Source organism: Harpia harpyja, chromosome 6 (genome assembly GCF_026419915.1).
Source record: "Harpia harpyja isolate bHarHar1 chromosome 6, bHarHar1 primary haplotype, whole genome shotgun sequence".
Classification (NCBI taxonomy): domain Eukaryota; kingdom Metazoa; phylum Chordata; class Aves; order Accipitriformes; family Accipitridae; genus Harpia; species Harpia harpyja.
The window spans coordinates 20,896,892-20,915,257 of record NC_068945.1 but is presented as its reverse complement, the minus strand read 5'-3'; the positions used below and the strand labels follow the sequence as shown (position 1 = coordinate 20,915,257).

Here is an 18,366-nt window from a genome sequence, read left to right as displayed (position 1 = left end):
CCCTCTGAACCATCCTTACTGAAATCATCCCATGCCAACATACACTGAAGACCTTGCAGCTCAGTAGCATTTTGGATTAAGACTGTTATGAACCTCTGATGATGCTAATTTATCACTGTTTACACACATTTTGTTTTTCTGTCTTCCCAACTGCAGATCTGCGCAGGATGACAGCTGGCTTCATGGGCATGGCTGTGGCCATCATCCTTTTTGGATGGATTATCGGGGTGCTGGGGTGCTGTTGGGATCGAGGCCTTATGCAGTATGTGGCGGGGCTTCTCTTCCTCATGGGAGGTAAGGAAGTCAGTGTTTGAAGAAATGTGCTTTCCTTGTTGTTTTCATGTTCCCCCTTTCCATATGTATGTCCCTCCTTTTCTAAGTCACTGAAAAAAAGTTATCAGAGTTGTTTTAGGCGATCTGGACTTGGTTTCATTCTGAGCTCTTTCTGTTGTACATCAAGGATAACCCAACTGTAGCAACATGTTACTTCTATTACAAAACAGTGTCCATAAGTCACAGGACTGGAAATGGCCTTCCAAGTTGTTTAGTCCAGTGCTCTATTGTTGCAAGTAACACCGTCACCCTTAAAGTTAAGAAGCTTAATAAACTTAGTAATAAAAATCTGAAGATTATGCAGATGTTATTCCCACCACTATCCTATTTCATAGTGGGACAGTTTGGTAACTAGAAGCTGCTCAAAGTTTTAACCTCTACTTATTCCTCATCAGTTGTTCTTGAGTCAAATGTAACCTTTAGTTTATCTGTCTCTTTTCTTTCTCTGATGTACCTATGAAGAGCAATGGTATCGTCTGTTTTCCTTTTCCCACTCTACATATGCTATTTCTTGTAGACTTTTCTCTGTAAGACCAGTTATCAATCCAGCAGACCTTTCTGCCACCTGTTCTTCTTTGTACTTGGCTTTCTCAAATATGGATGAGAAGGACCATTCCCAAACAAGGTCAGATCAATGCCTTGTATAAGTGATGTGACAGTTCCCTTTCTCTGCTGGAAATCCCTTACCTGAAGTATTTTGTGGTTGTATTTGCCTTTTTCATGCTGCGTCATGCTGGAAACCCACAGTCATCCTTCAGCTGGATAATACATCCAGGCCTTTTTCCTCCTTTGTAATTTCCTACTGATGATCTCCCAATTTACAGCAGAGGTTCTGTTTATTACTCCCCAGGTACGTGCCCTGGCACTCTGTGCTTTTGAGCTTTTTCCCATTTCTACTACACCAGCCCTCAAGGTCATCCAACATTTCCCGTGTAATGTTCCAGCCTTTCTTACTACAGATGCCATCCAACTTTCTGTCATCAGCAGGTTTCATGGCACGCGGTTACTTGAAATGAAGGGTGAGAGAGTCAAGTCCCAAACACAGCGCTGGGGGAATGTCTCAAAGTGAACAGCACTGCTTCTGTTCTCTCTTTTCTCTGCTGTTAGTTTTTGTTTGGCTGGGTTTTTGCCCCCCAGGCAGATCATCACTTCAATGCATTTGGTTGCCTGTTCATCTGTACTGTGGTGTGACACAGCTAAGTGCGTAAAATATAGGAAAGCTTCTGTAGTCCCAGAAGAGGAGTTAAGTGCTCGAGTAACAAGTATTTATGTTCCAGTGCTGTTGGTGCTGGTGACATAGACATTAGCTCTCTCGGTGCCCACAAACACATTTGAAGTCTGCTAGTACCTTGTGCAAGCACACACTGGTCTATGTGTGGATGTCTGTAAACAGTTTGTTGTGGGTGTCAATACTTTATGTGTAATGGGTCTGCCAAATTAGCTTGGTATTTCTTATGTAATTAAAAGACATACTTAGTTTGCATGGGGCGCTATTTTGCTCTAATATGCTCAGATATCTGTGTGGTGTTTAACTTACAACAGCACAATATTAAGATTAAAACATTAGGACTATACTAAATAAATACAGAAAACTTAAATTTATTAGAAACTAGCTAAGTCTTGTTTACTAATTGGAAATTATCACTATATATGGGAGAGTTTCTAGTGCAGCTGCAGAGATTACTCATTGGCTTAATGTTATTTGCTTGTCAGTGATTTGAAAGATGGCTGATAAAAGTTTTCAGGTGAAACAAGACTCAGTGTAATGATGCATAATGGGATGGGTCACTCATAGCTTACAAAGCCATCTTTTGGTATGCTCAAACAATACACGTTCCAGTGGAGACAGATCCAAGGTCATGCAACTGGGAACAAAAAGTGTCAGTCATCCTCACAGAACGAGACGCTGCCTCTCAGAAAGCAGTGGCTCTGAAAAGGTCTCTGGGGTCATGATTACTGGGATCATCCAGCTGCACAGGAGCTCTCAGTGCTATGCAGCTGCTAAATGTGCCAGTTTTGATGGGAATATGCAATAAGAGCATGAGGTGGGGTTATCTCTGGGCAAAGCAAAACTATTTCTGGACATCCTAATCTGGTGTCCATACTAAAGAAGGAGGTGGAAAGATTGAGAGAGGTTTGCAGAAGAGCTACAAGAATGACTCAAGGTCTGAAAAACAAGAAAAACACAGCATGCCACAAAAAGCCAATCGCTTGAAACTTTTAACAGAAGGTTTATAATTGACTTGAACACAGTGTGGAAGTACCTATGCAAGGAGAAGCCATCTGATAGTAGCATGCTCTTTGACTGCGTAGACAAAATAATAAGATCCAGCAGTTGGAATCTGAAACTAATTGAAATGAGAGGCACCAGATTATTTTATCTGCCAAATTCTGCCATGATGTGTGACATTTTTAATAAAGATGTGTTGGGAGGAGATCAAACTTATATTCTGCTCCAGTGTAGACAGGTGTATCAGGGTTACAAAAGGTTACTCTCTTTCTTGTTTTGCACAAGTCAGTGGCAACTGCTATACCTTTCCCAATTTCTTTTAACAGCAAATGTGCATAAATTAACATCTACAAACTGAAGCAATCAGTTAATAAAATAAACAACTAGAGCCATCTAATCTAAAAGTCAGTACCTATCAGTGTTTTCAGACTGTGTCATATGTTACACAGTCACTCCTTCTACAGCCAACCAATCTTTTGATTTGAACCTTTTTATTGCTGGATGGTGTTTGAATACAAAGCTGTTACTTCTGTCATGATGTAAATGCTGTCAACATATCATCCTATTGGTCCTCAAAATGCATGGAGCCAGAGTGCCTCTTAGTTTTGCCTGACTTTTTCTCTGATCCAATAATGGGAAAAATGCTTTGGGAGGCTTATGACATCTGACCTCATTGCAGATGAGAGGAGATTGTGTTAAATTGGTAGCTATATAATCAGCCTGAAATCTAACTTTCCCTTCCATTTACAATGCTGCTTGTCTTGGCTATGTTTGTAGTATTTGCTCTGTTTTAATTTCTAGACAAACAGCTCTTCTGTAATGCTTATACATTCCTGGCTTACCATATCTATGGGTTTTATCCCTTAGTGCCCATAATTCTTTGAACAGGACATCTCAATGGAGCACTGAGAAGTGTGCTGTGATAATCTAACAAGACCAGACATGGTTTCCTTGGCCCTCTGGTTCTTTATTATATTTACTGAACAGTCTTCTTGCTAGCCCATGTGGCAGTGCCTAATATGGACTTGCTTTAGTGTGCTTGATCTAATTTCTCAAGCAAATTGCTTAAATAAGTCATTTGTGAAATGCAGGCTGTTATCTGGTATTAGCTCATCTGGAATCCAGGACATGTAAACTGTGATTTAGAGTGTGTTTTACACTGTTATTCAGCATGTTTTGTAACAACTTAAAAATTATTAATAATTAATCTTTTATGTTTAGTCCAAATGTATCTGTATCAACAGCAATCACAGGTCTCTTATGGCTTCTGAAGTTCTTTTGCATAATCTTCTGTATTTATTGTAGAATTTGTACTTGGATTCCTTATCTTGAATGACAGCATTTGCCTGACCACAGTAGGATTTTTTTTCAGTCCCTCATCTTGTACAGAGCCAGATGGATACTGCAAATTATGTTCAGTATTTTTGACCTAATTTTGCACAATGGTACTATTGCATAGCCTCCTGTACCCAGAGTTGCACTATCTGTTGTAGTTCCATTTCAGTATTGTCAGTATGATTTTATCCTGCAAGGTGGGAGAGTTTCTCTTTTCAAGAGTTTGTCCATTTGGAATTGCGCTCTTAAGTTTCACTAAAACTAGTTCATTTTATGCATCTTACTTCAGACTGTTTAATTCCATTACAGAAGTGGGTCATACTCAAATTATACATGACTCCAAGCACATCCTCTTGCAGCTTCTTGCATTTTTTCTACATGCAAATTATTGAAAATCTGTGCATCAGTAAAAGCTCCATACTGGGTATGTCGCCCAGTAATTTTGTAATTTTATAATAATTTCTGGAACCTTAGAAGCATCTGTAGCGCTACTTCCAAATGTCAGATGCCTGTGGCAAACCTGATGCTTTCATGCTCATCAAGTACCTAGTAGTAGTCTAAAAGGAATTCAGTTAAACATCTACCTGAGGAAATGCATGTGGGGTGATTTATATGTTGTGTTTTGACCAAAGTATATTTACTTGCACCAAAACCATGCCTTTGCTTCTTGGTGTCTAGACGTGACCTCCTCATCAGTTCCCAGGAAGTAGTGCTCACATTTTCTGGCTTTGAGAAGTTCTTTTGAAAGTATTCAAACCCTTGACTTGTTTGGTTTTATTATCATGGCAAGCCTGTCAATTCATTTGGTTGGTGTCTTTCCTTGCTCAACAGCAGCTAATATCATTACCAGGTCAAGGTCAAATTCCAGTTTTACTTCCAGCTCCAAAGAGTTGCGATGCTATGAATTGGCACACTGGCAACTCTACCAAGGCAAATTCCTGTATCTTCAGGAATCCCTCCTTACAGTTCTTCATCAAGTTGTTTAAGAATATTCCCTGTATCATGATGAGCAGACAAGCTATATATCCATCTAACTATTGGGTTTTCCACCTGCTCTCCAGTGCATTCATTCATAGGATTTTCTTGTTTCAGCATCTCAGATTCTGCAAGGTTGATTGTCTTTCCACAACCATGTAAACCCACACCTTCTGTTACTGTACTTGCTTTATAAAATCAGCTTTTAAAGACAATCTCTGATAGCCTGTTGTTTTCCCAGTTCAGATCTGATTTTATTTCAGTCAGCTCTTTTGAAACATCACGTGGCTTGCTTTATTTCTAGTTTTGAGGCCAGGGCTGACTTTGTACGTGAATGCTCCAAAACCCTTCTCCTCCTCATCAGTGCCTGCCACGGGGAAAGAGGGGTGGCAGGACTGGCCCATGGTGGCATGCCCTAGCGTTTCAGCAGTGGTTGCATCCTCCCCTTCCCTACCTGGTGCACTTCCCTGCTGTACTGTTGTCCCTTGTCCCAGCTGGAAATATAGAATGGCACTTCCAATATCTTGTTCTGGTACTTGCTTCAGCACAAAACTCTCCCTGGCCAAATTACATCCTTGGCCAAAGCTACATCGCTTGCCTTTGTAAATGTATTAAAAGACCCACAAAGAATGATGTTTTATCATCCTTATCAGAGCTCTGTCCTTCAGCTGCACATTCATGCATGTTCCTTTTGTAAGTCTGTAATTTGTACTGAGAACACATTTCAGTGAAATTGTTAGGGGTTTTACTGCATGCCTAACAAGGCAGCCCTTCAGGGAGAGACTGCTGCATTGTCTTATTTTCTTCCAAATTTACTGCAAATAAATGCAATAAATCATCTCTGCACTTGTTTAGTGTTTTACCTGTTCTCTTCGCTCTTATCTGGTCTCTGCCAGTTTTGTCTTGTGGCATGCACTTTAGGATCACTTCAGGGTTTTTTCCCCATTTGCTAACAGTTTCCTTAGAGAAGCATATAATTTTACTAGGCTTGCAAATATTCATTATTCTTTGCAAAGTCAAGTGTGTTTCTTGCTGTAACCTTGCTTTGAGCCAATTATGAATTTTACCATTAATAATTCAGTCTCTAATTAGTCTATTTGAAAATTATTCCAGCTGCTAAATGCCCTTATTCATGTGATTTAACTTCACCATGCAGATCTGTAATAAAATGATCTGTAGTGTCACACAGCAGCTCATTTCTTGTCTTTGTCTAGTGACATTTTTGCATGAAATACTGGGCTTGGGGCTTTGCTTGGGAGTCTGAAATTCCCTTTTTTACTGGCACTTAAAGGCCTGAAAGTCTTGCTGTACACATACAGCAGTGCTATGGAATTTTTCCTCTCTGATTTTCTGTCCTTACATTTGCTTTCAGAAACATCAGGAATATCTTTCATCCTCTCCTCTTCCCTTAGCTCCATGATGATCTGCCAGTCTGGGGGATTAGAGTGCCATTTGCCAGCTCCACTTCTGCCACTGATTTGGGTTTCTTCTGACCCACCTAAGAGTGCTGCAGAGACATTGCTCTTCACAGCCCGTCCATACTCACAGGACTTAGGTCAGGGTTACAAAAGCTTCAAACCTTTTCCCACAGCAGAGGTGAGCACCTATTCTTTCCAGTGCTGGTTGCTGCGGCAGAGATAAGCAGGCAGGAAAGATGTGTGAGAGGGAAGAAAAGAATAAAGTTATGCAGGTGTGCTGGCACAATTTAACGCTTTATTTCAGATATGCAAGAAAGGATGTTTATTGAAGAAATAAAGAACAACCCACTTACGAATGTGTGAGTGCATTCTGCTTTTGTATTCTAATCCAGGAAGAAACAACCTTTTATAAATCATTTCCATCCTCCTCCATTCTCAGAAATATATCCAAAATATTCCTTCCCTCAGTCCAGGGGTAAGTCAACAAACTGCTTTATTAGCCCTGCAGCCAGAGGATGGACTGACCATTTACACCGGGTCACCTTCTCTTGCCCCGGCCATGCAACGCTTTACGTGGGTCTGTCACAAGGCGCCGGGGGGACAAGGACGCACTCAGGGCTTTGTGCCAGTGCCTGCTAGAGCCCAGCAGCTGCCAGAGCAATAATCGCTGTGTCCAGGAGTTGACAACCAGGCTGATACTGAGGGATGCAAACCCCAGCAAAAAGTGGGACTTCAAAACAGGGCTTGGGAGCCCATGCAGCACAGTTGTCGGTACGGATGCGCTGCACACGTCTGTATCCTCTCTCACTCCCCACCTCCACGGAGAGTCTTGTCTTCAAAATCTCCAAGCCTGTGTGCTGTGCTTCCTTCGCCTGTGCTGTGCATATGTTAGTAGATGACAACTGAGGCATCTGTGTATTTGCAGCCATGGATTGTTACCAGCTGTTGAGTCATTTGAGTCCCAAATTTAACTCACTGTACTTTGAAAATAGCACATAGCAGTAGAAAATAAGAGTGTTTATTCCACACAACTGTGGTCCTGCCATCTCAAAATAATCATTCCGCTGCTGAATAATTTAAGAAACAAAAATGGAGCAATTTAATACAGCAAGTGTAAGGCAAAGCTCTCTGATTGACATCTAGGCAGTTACGAAGTACCGTCATAGCAGCTGCCAAGAGGAGGCAAAGAGAAAGATAAATGAAAAGAGAAAGTAAAAGACATTCTTTGGAGTTCATCTGGAAATACAGTGGGTCTCACAGAGCACCTAGGATTTCTATTTCTCACTAATAATCAAGGTCTCTGCTCATTCTTCAGGATGTTCACTTGTGGTGACATGATCAATCACAACACTGAAGATGGAAGTGAATTTCTGTGATCATATTTATTTTTTTCTTTTCCACAACATTATTCTTTGAAAATCCATTTTCTTGTGCTTCTTTTCTAAAAGGAATAGCATTAGAAAGTTTATATAAAATCTTTTTTTCCACATGGAAAGACAAGTGCAAATGCACATGTGTGCACACAAGTGTATGCACACAGATCTTAAGCAACAGCACGTGATCTTTACAAAAACAGAGGTCTACAATAAGTGGCTGTAATCTGAGCTGTGAAGCTTGAATAAATATAGTTTTCACAAAGGCATTGTACATTTTGCCAGTTTGACAAGCATTTATAATTCAAAAAAAGTTGGATCACTGGAAAAAAATGAGATGCCGATCATGTTTTAATCCTGCAGGAGATACTAAATTAGTGATGACTGCAGAGGAACTTAGGAATTTAGCAGAACTCCTTGCAGACCACAGCAAGAACTCATTTATGTGGATTGACCTCCAGATGGAGACAAAGGCTGGGTTGTATCAAGAGATGCCATAAATTGGTTATGAAAGTCTTTGAAACAAGCCTCAGCGCGACAAGGTCAGTTCCCCCTCTGCCATGCCTCCCACACCACACATGTACACTCCTGTTCCTACTTATGCTTTTGGTTAAATTTTGCATTATGCTCTAAAGTGATTTAAGGCCTCGAATTGGAATGAACTTGAGTTAATGTACAGCATTAATAGGTTTTAAATGTTTAAACCTCTCTATGGCTCTTGATTGTTTAAAACCCTCACACACATTACAGTGGTGTTGTGGAAGGCAGAAAAGGAGCTGATGAAGGTCTTTATGGACCTGTGATGAGACCCAGAGCTCGGAGCGGCCATGCAGGCTTTGTGCCTTAGTGCCCACCAGGCAGTAACGTAACAAGGCCAAGTGCATGACTGTTAAGGTAGTAAGAGTTAGCCTGTTTTTAAAAATGTCCTTTTTCATCGCTTTCAGGATTTGTCAGTCCCTCTTTTCAGACAGCTCTCTCCTGCACAGCTTGTGGTATCCCTCACAGACAGGGTCACAGGTCATGTTCCTTGGTCTCATTTTAGTCCATGTTTCTGGGGCCTAAAGAGTGGCCCTTCTTTTCTTATGTATTTCAAAACATGGACACTGATGGATACATGTCCAGATACATATATATGGGTATAGGTCCACTGGGCATATACATGACCAGTCCGCATACGTGGATAGGACTGGACGTGCTTCTTCATCCTGACCAACTAACCATTAGTAATCAGCTTTTAGAAATTGGTATCACTTTCCTTTTGCATGTAACCTGATTTCCTATTTTCACTCCAAAAATAAACATGTAGGAAATCATCCATGCAGACATACACACCCTTCACCATCTTTTGGGGTTTTAATATGATGCCAGGGTGGCCTGTTTAGCATTTCCAAGCCAGAAAGCAGTTGCTCAGCTGACGGGCTGACAAGGCTCGCAGTACATTACACTTAAAAGGCAGAACTAGGGTAGCATGTTACGTCTTTACTTCTAGTACTTCTCTGTGCTTACTGGTGCACTGAGAACACATTTTGCATTTATTTATTAATGCTGGCATCCATTTTGAAAAGGAAATAGGAGACTTTCTGGGAATATGAAAGATTGCCTGCTTTCACTGTACAGGCATCTGTGTGTCACTGTGTACCAGCCACTGAAATGCTCTTTTATAATTTTGTGTTGTAATACTCCTCAAGGGGAGTCATAACAGACATCTTTGCATCTCCTACAAAAGCAGAATTACATCCTTCTTCTCACAGAATACTATTTTCATTAGATGCTATTTTTTTTCCAATACGTCAGGAATTTAGCTGATTCTTTAGGTCAATACTGGCAGACCTAGCCCTGAAAAGCTGGGACCTAAGAGTTAACACCTCCATAAGAGAATGGGGGTGGGATATAGAAATGGGTTTTTTTCAAATCAATAACACAGCTGTACTGTATGGTGTAGTCATTTAGAGGTGTTTTTTTTTTCCTGGAAGGAAAGGCACAACAAGACAATTCATTGTCAACTCCATAGCATTTGATCTCCATGGAAACATTATCAGCTGACTTCAAAGTAAACCTTCAAATGTGTTGGATTTTTTTTTTTTTTCTGTGGCTCACTTCTGATGCTCCTAGATGTGCACTTGCATGCTGGGGGGAGAAATACCAACACAAGCAATTCCGGCAGCCTTGTACCTGATCACAGAAAAGCACTGGCATTTAGGAGAAGGAGGGGGAAGGCTTCGTAATGAGGTGCAGAGATCTTATAGTCTGGAGCAAAAGACAGGGCAAGTAGTATATGTGCACCTATAAACTCATTGTTTTCCAGCCTTAACTTAAATTTGTCTCCCTGAATTTGGCATACAGTAAATTAAGGAGTCAGCTCACTCTGGCTTTTCAGCAAAAAGAACTCTTCATATTCCTGTGCATGTTCATTTTAAGTCAGCTATGCTGGCTTGTAATTTCTCCCTCACCAGGACAGGAGGTACTGACAGAAGCATCAGTACCTTCTAGAGTTACAAGAACAGAAAACCTAGTGTAGTCTATGAAGGGCATGCAATCCAGTTTGCTTCTCAGGGATGTCAGTAGGTCTTTGGGGGGGCTGACAGAAGGTGAATTAAAGTAGGAGCAAAGTAGGGGAGACTGATCCGATAGAAATACAAAAGACTTTCCCACCCACAGCCCTGGAAAACAAGTTATGTGTATTTTAAAATTCCCTCGTTGTTACTTATCCCTTAATAATGTCACCAGGTCTTTGATCTGTTGCTGGCTCCTGAATTCCAATGGCAAGATGCATCAAGGCCAAAGGAAGACAATGAAAACAAATCTGGCATTTATTATTGGGTTGGTTTTTATAAAAAAAAAAGTTTGCTGAGTTTTTTGCATGCCTGGCATCAGAGAGGAAAGAAGACTGCACATGCAACAGAAGGAAGAGTAATACTGGCATGATTTGCTAGACAGAAAGAATTCTTTATAGAGAGAAAGGGGAGCAAATTTCTGTGTGTGGCAGATCTTGTTAAATGCAGAGGCTGAAGCAAGGTTTAGATTCACCTTCTTGGCTCCTCAGGCTGTCAACTTAGAAAAAACAACATTCCCCTTAGACAAATCACTGCTACACTTGCTTGGTCTAATCTGCCTGGACAGAGTCCAAGTGGCCACTGGAAACTCCACAGAGAAAGCAGCTAGACCTGACAGAAACAAGATGAGTGGGACCTTCCTCATCTCTGTCCAACCCAGGTCTTCCAGGGGATACAGGGACGAGTCACGCCAACGTACTTGTGGGGGCTACAGAGGCTGCAGAGGTATTTCCTCTGCAACAGGAAAGCAGATTCCAGCATGTGATACTTGAAGGCGGTACAGGGTCAGGGTACTTTGTTGCTTGCAAGCATTCACATGAATGATGCAAACTTCATAGGGGTGGCCTGCACTAAGTAGTCCTTTTTGACAAGACGGTTACATCTTATTTTGATTTCTGGCTAGTATATCTCAATACCTGTATCACTTAGCACATACAGAAAGGATTTTGCTGTTTCTGCCAGGTCAGCTCAGGGAAACAGTAATAGAGCCCAGAGCCTTTTGCAGCAAAGATCCTCAGTTCACATTCAGTACAAACAACTGAAAGTTGTACAAGCGAGAAGTCCTTTGGTCACTTGAAAAAATGAATGGATAGGCTTCTCTCCAGCACCTGAAGGGGAAAATATCCACATCGGGTAGCTACCACCATCACCCAGCGCTCCCAACGTCTCCTTTAGTAGTGCCTTCAGCAAACAGAACAATTAAAAAGACATGCAAGTAACTCTACCCTTTCAGCCCTGAAAGTATTCCCTCTAAGAGTGTTTTTAGTGGCACACACCAGGCAACGTGGAAGAAGGCTGCACTGAATTTGTTTGTGCTGTGTCTGTTCTTGTCTCACTTGTCTTGAAGAACATGTCTGAAGACTTTTCAGCAATTTAAGGTTTCCTACAAAAGAAAGATTCCACAAACCCTCTGAGGTTCCTTCTAAAAGAGGCTCAATTTTTTGACTGGAAGAAAACAGACCTTACGTGGAGAGAGGCAGAATGACCTGGTTGCTAAAAGACCAAATGCAATGTGGTGCACAGATTTCCCATGCTATGGGACATGTCCTGTGACAAGGCAAACCCAACCTGACCCCACAAGTTTCTCTTCAGCTCTGGCAAATGCCTAGGCTGGGAAGCACCCGCCTGAGGTACAGTTTGATACTAAACTTATGTGTCTTGTCATCTGGCAAATCTGAGATGTGATGGAGTCACTCGAGTTTCCCCAGACCTCCGGTGCCCCCTTCCATTTAATCTTTTAGCCTCTGCCTGGGCCATCCTGGGCAGTCCATACTGCAGGGGATGAAATAAACCGGCTGGCAGCCTTTGCGTGTTGCCAAGCATGGTGCTTGCCAGCTCAGGGATGGGATAATTTCACTAACCTTTGATTAGGATGTTTCTTCATTTTGACATTGAGAGATCCTCTTCCTTCCTTTCCCTTCTGCTCCCAGGAAAATACTGAATCACATCCCACTACTACGACTGGCACAATTTTTGCTGCCTCCTCCATTGTGGCTGCAAGTTCACGAGCCATTATGTTTGCTTAATGGCTGTAGTCGGGCCACTTTATTATTGCTAGATTATTTTGGGTGGGTCATAGGAATCACTATTGCTAAAGTAATCAGAGGGTTATTCAACTCAGGCTTTGATCAACTCCTCTATTTCTCCCTAGTCCATTTTATCAAAGCAACGTGCCTTTAGCTAAGTAGTGTTGCTTTTGCCTTACATGCCAACTCACAACATGAGAGGGTGCTTGCTCATAGCTGGTGCTCACTGGCTGCCGTAGTGTACAGCATGCATATCCACTCCCAGTACAGTCCCATGCACTGTGGGATATGGCAGCAGAAATGTCACCACGTGCAAATCTGCAGGGTGCTATAAAGTGCAATATAGACTGACCGTCAGTTGTATCAGCATAGCAAACTGGAGATCAGCCCTCAACTGCTGTAATATTGTTCCGTATACTATACTGATTTACATGAGCCTAAGGATGGTACCCGTTAAGTATCTGCGGGCATGACAGAGGATACCTAGTCCTCTGGTGCCATAACATATTATGGCTTGTGCAGTGGCAATTCAATAGACAGGCACCGCTGCTGAGTAACACACAGCAGGCGTACAGCTCTGGTGTGGTGTGGATACCGCTGGTACATTTTGAGGTAGGAGGCCAAAGGCCAAATGCAAACCGCATTCTGACAGTGGCTATAATGCAATATCATAGCACCACTGTAGACCCTGCAGTTTACTCTGGCTCATGGTATAAAATAAAAATGCATTAAGTTCCAACCCAGGTGGGTATATGGTCTGACAAGGACACCGCACTGAATCTCCATCATCCAGTCAGACTTCTCTTTTCATCTCGGCTTTTTTTATAAGGGCAATTTTCCAGTAAACCCCTTGCTATTCTGCAACCTATCGGTGATGCTGCAAGCTGCTTCTGCTGGAACAGTACATAATTAAGCAATAATTTATATTCTGTGCGTGTATGCACAGAGCAATAAAGTGTTCTCAAGAGCTGCGTGCTGCTGAGGCGTTTAATCCGTGCACAGAAGGAGTTTACTGCAAAGCTGCTCCCTCTAAAAGGCTTTTGTCATCACTGTGTTGGGAGGGAATTCAGTTTATTCTTTAATAATTTCATTTGATTGTGATATAATTTAAATAGCTAATGGTACACACTCCACTTTAGGATCAGACCTCATTTTATTTGTTTGTTTGATGTACCTTGAAAGTAGTAAAAGCCAGTAGGGCAGAGAGAAAGTAAAGATAATGTTGTTTCACTTGTGAGATTTTTTTCCCCATAACCCTATAATAAAAAAGTGATGATAATTAAATAAACAGCTCTCCTTCCAAGGGCATTAGTGGCCACAAATTGCCATCAATCGCAGCTACCAGAAATACTTTAAAAGGTGGAGCAGATTCGCATTTATTTGAGAACTGCATAGTTTCAGGGGACATCTTAAAATCCATACCTTTGTGTTTCTCTTTTTATCTACTAGTGTTTATAAGTAATACTTGACATTTCTATCTCTGGAAAAAAACAGAAGGGGAGAAGAAGAGGTTTTTTGTTTGTTTACTTTGTACATCTGACAGTACAGTTAGTTCGTGAGTCACTTCTGCCTGTTGTGGGGGAAGGGAACGAGCGTCATTCCATCAGATGTAGAAGAAATGTTTTCCAAATAATGAGAAAAATGATTTGTAGAGAGGAGGGTCTCAGAGGTGGGCCTGGTGCCCAGATCATTTTAATTACTGGCTTTTTGGATTTCCCTTGACTTCAAATTGGCGATGCCTCCTTCAGGCTACAGTCAGACACCTCATCCCTAATACTAGGGGGGAGGATGTTTAGATGAAGCTCCTGCCAGCGGGGTCTGTGCACCAGCACCATGAAGGCTCACCTTTGTTTGCAGTATATCTAAGAAAGGCAGCAGTTCTTGTCTCACAAAACACCCCGGACCCTGTGAAATCCCTCAAGCTCTAGTGCTGTGGAAGCTGAGCCAGGTCTGTGGGTGAAGGATGTGGCTTCTGATATGGTTCAGGGGGGCACTAACGTAAGGCAAAATTCAAACACATTTGGTATGGATGGTTTGATCCTGTTTGTGTTTAAATCAGTTCACTCACAAGCAGTTCTGCTCTTCCCTGGAGGTGAGGTTTGAAAACTGCAAATGGAGGCATTGCAGCCCCTTGCACAGTGGGGCTGATCAGAAAGAAAAGGGACGTTTACCAAAAAAAAAAAAAAAATTCCTAGCAGCAGAGGCCCGTGGCTCTGTTTGATACAATCATGCTTAAAAACAGCTACAGTAAAGGGCTTTGACTCATAATCCACATCAGATTAGGCTTTGACCAACAATGATATTCCCTCTCCCAGCCATCCCTCTCCTGACCATGTCTGCCTCTGCAGCAACAATGGCAGGACCCCAATCTTACACACATATATAACAAATAAGTTCATCTCTGTCCTAAACTTCAAGTCTAAATGGAAGAGACATTCAGTGTAATGTTTAATATTCTTTTTCTGTAATATATGAGAAGAAAAGCACAAGATAGCCATGAGGTATTTAATAGCTTATGTGCTCAAACCGCTGTTGATCATCAGTCCGTTAGCAGGACAGGCACTGTCAAAACCAGCCCAAGAGGAAGGGCGGCTGTCTGATAAGGAGTAAGGATGGAGGTTTGACTACATGTCAGACAGCAGCTTCTGTGGCACAGACAGAGCTTTACATGAAGTTTCATCTCTCACCTGACTGAAGCATTTTGCAGTGACACATGAATTTCATTTGTCAAAAACGCTTTTGCCTTGTCTCATTCATTAGTGTTTCGCTTAGGATGGTAATGTGTAAATCCCAGTGCAAAGAACTTAGCGTGTTCTGCTCTCCCCAGCTGCTGAAGGAGACAGTCTTTATCTCCCCCGTCCAGCTCGCGTAGCAGCACATCTCCAGTGAGCTCTTATTACCGCCTGTCATTCACATTCTGTGTGCCAATGCCACAGCCGGACCACCAGCCTTCAGGTCTGGTCATCTGCTTGGGCCAGAGTTATGGGGAGTGTTTTTCACGAAGAAATTAAAGTTTGTGTTTCTGCGTCTGCCCAGGGATCTGGGGCATTAGTGCACATGTAGGGGGGCACCTCACTGACAGCAAGAACCTGCCAGGAAAGTGAATAAGGGTTCAGTTTATTTTCTGGGGAGAAAAAGAATCTCAGCGTTGGAGATGCTCATGACTTGCTGCAATCCCGCTGCCTCTGAAGCGCCATGTCCATAGTGCAGGCAGTGTCATGGGCAGGAGCGACAGCATCCCTCCTCCTGCCATCCCAGCTCCGTGTCTCACCCAAACTACCAGAGGTTACATTTCCAAGTGTAAGTTCAGTCTCTGCATCCCTTCCACCCATGACTCTTTCACTATGATGGCCAACAATCATGCAGTTTGCAAGGATGATCCTTTTTGTTATGATGCCAGTTCATGAGGAAAAGCTACTGAACAGTTGTGAGGTAGTAACCGTACTCAGTTTTCATCAGTAACCCTCCTGGTGAGAGGCCAGATTAACTACAAGTGGGAGCTTCTTTGCTTGGCTGAATACAAACAACACATAGGACTCGTATAATGGCCATAAAGATTCCTCTAGGTGGTATAAAATGGCATTTTTTTGTGTCTGTAATGAATAGCACTAGGGAGGCTGATAAACCTGTGCCATACAAGACATCCTGCAGAAGCACAGAGGAGTGACTGGCTGACGACTGTACTATGCATCCTCTAACGTGCATGGCAGTCATTATTTGTCATCGTGGGATTAGCACATTCTCCAGCGAAGGGGCAGGACAGGGGCAGCCTATTGTAAAGAAGTCTCATGCTTGTGATTTGCTTTATTCTCTATTGTTGTTACTCATTCTTCTTTACTGTTTGTTTGTTATGGGGCAGAATACCGCCAGCAAGCTTGAGTGCCAATATATTGGGCACTGCTCGAATACAAAGAGTAAGCAACACTCATTGCATGGAAGAGTTTGTGATCAAAACAGCCAAGACAAAGTGTGAAAGCACGGGGAGTATTTGAAATCCAGAGTTATTTCCTTCCCTTTTGTACTTAGCAAATGCAGCTTCAGTCTGGCCGCACAGATTTTTCCACCCACCTCTCTTAACAAATCTTGTACTTCGAGAGAGCTGAAATTATCATGTTCTTGCTAGCAAAGAAAGGCCTTTCGTATACTTTTCTTACCACAGCCATTTGAAATGAGCCACAGAGCTTGGTTCAGAGCACAGTGGCTGTGATGGATCCTTTTTTCCCTGATCCCACAATGTACTAGTCATGTTGGCATGTCACACAGGGAACAACCGCGTTCTTGCCAGACGCCGTCATGTTACTGGATAATCTAAGTGACATGGTACAACATGGAAAGGGGTGTGTGGTTTCTAATCAAACAACCCAATTTTTTGACTAAGGGATTCTGGGAGGGAGACCTCCCCATCTATCCTGCTCTGTGCTTTGAATTAGTGTAGGACATCTCTGAAGACAGCTCCAGAGCCTGGGATCTCACAAGGCTTCTGCAAAAGTCCAGAGCACTGATAGTAGACTAATTGGGTGCTGTTGAGAGGCAAGAAGGCTGGTTTTATTTAAATAGGCATATTACCTACTGCAGCAGCTCGCTGGTCCTCACTGGTACCCTGTGGCACTATCATAATACGAGTACTTATGAATAACCTGGGTCATCTGGCAGCTATATACAGCATTAGGGGAGGCACCCAGAGTTCCCATATTCCCTGACCTTTACAACAGAGAATATCTACAAGTGGCACTCCAAAACACATTGGAGAAAAGACAGTCCAAATAGACAAAGCAGTGATCAGAAGAGGGAACAGAGAGGGCCATGACGGTGGTCTCACAGCAGGTCCATGATAGAGTTTTGCCTGCAGATTCTAGACCTGTGTGATGTTCCTACTAAGTAAAGGAGGTGGGTATGGTGGAAAGTCCACACATTTTTGGTGGTGTATATATGTTCCTACAAATGACCCCAGTTTCTGAGCCTAAGTCCAGGCAAATTCACCATATAATCTTACCTGTGTCCTCAGAGTGGGGAGTCTAAAATCAATTTCTTCAATACAACTGCAGCTAAAAAGAGCAAAGTAGCAGAGAAACAACAGGAAAAGTGTTGCCAAAGAGAAGGAGAAGCAGGGGCAGGAAGGAGTAGAAGGAGGCAAGGGCACCAGAGGAAAGGAGCTTGACACTAAAACTAGGCTGGCTGTGACTGCTTTGGAGGTTCATGCTATCTTAGGGATGGGACCAGGAAGAGTAGGAGATTCCTCACCAGCAGCTGCTAGTGAACAGATGCAGGACATGCTGCACCGGTAGCCCACGTAGCATGCTACTGATCTGTGCATGAACAGCGGGACGACACACGGGACCGACCATGTGTGTTACTATAGCACATGTCCTGTAGGTTGCCTTCTGTGCCCAGGGCTCTCTAGGCAATTCAGAGAGGCCCACGCAGGGAGGAATTAGAGAGGAAAAATAAACTACCAACTTTATGTTGATTTTAGTTGTTGTCTCTTGAGACAGGCTCGTAACATCTGTAGTTATCCATTATTTGGTGTGTGGGTGGCAACTGTGACATTTCAGGAGCTCAGAGTTTAACCTTGATGAAGCTGGAGGCCAAAGATCAAAATTAGATTCATCTGGGTGGGCTAAGGTTCAGCCTCTCATCTGATATGTGTGTCTTTCCATAACACTTACCACCTGACAGAGTTATGAAGCCTGTCCTCACAGTGTTCCCAGGAAGAAATGAAATATTGCTTGCAGAGATGGAAAACAAGAACAGGATATTTTGAAGATTTCCTCAACACTGCAGAGGACATCTAAATTGGGACTGGAGTCATGCAGAGAGTAGAATATGAATTTTGTGAGGGATTTTAAGATTTTGACTGTGATATTTAAAAGGGGAGTGTATAATGAAAGATTTCAGATTTTGATAGAAGAAGAGTCTGAAAAAAATCTCCCAAGTAATTTCAAATGTATCTTTCAACAGAGCCAGAATATGTCAAGTATTTTGTACTATTTTCTTCTATAAAATACATCACTGAAAAAATGAAATTAAACAAAAAATTCAAGCTTTTTTTTCCCCCCAAAAGTACTGAAACATGATGATTCACTCTGTATTTGTCTACAGCAAAATTCCAGAAAAATCAATGGT

The 18,366-nt window shown here is 42.3% G+C and overlaps 1 protein-coding gene across 1 annotated transcript in view; it reads left to right on the top strand.

The window, feature by feature from the left end:
* The window catches only part of TMEM178B (transmembrane protein 178B), a 238,129-nt gene that overhangs the window by 205,995 nt on the left and 13,768 nt on the right, over window positions 1-18,366 (top strand). The window contains exon 3 of the mRNA XM_052790169.1: window positions 157-294. Within this exon, the coding sequence (XP_052646129.1) occupies window positions 157-294 (138 nt within the window). The remainder of the gene's footprint in view (window positions 1-156; window positions 295-18,366) is intronic.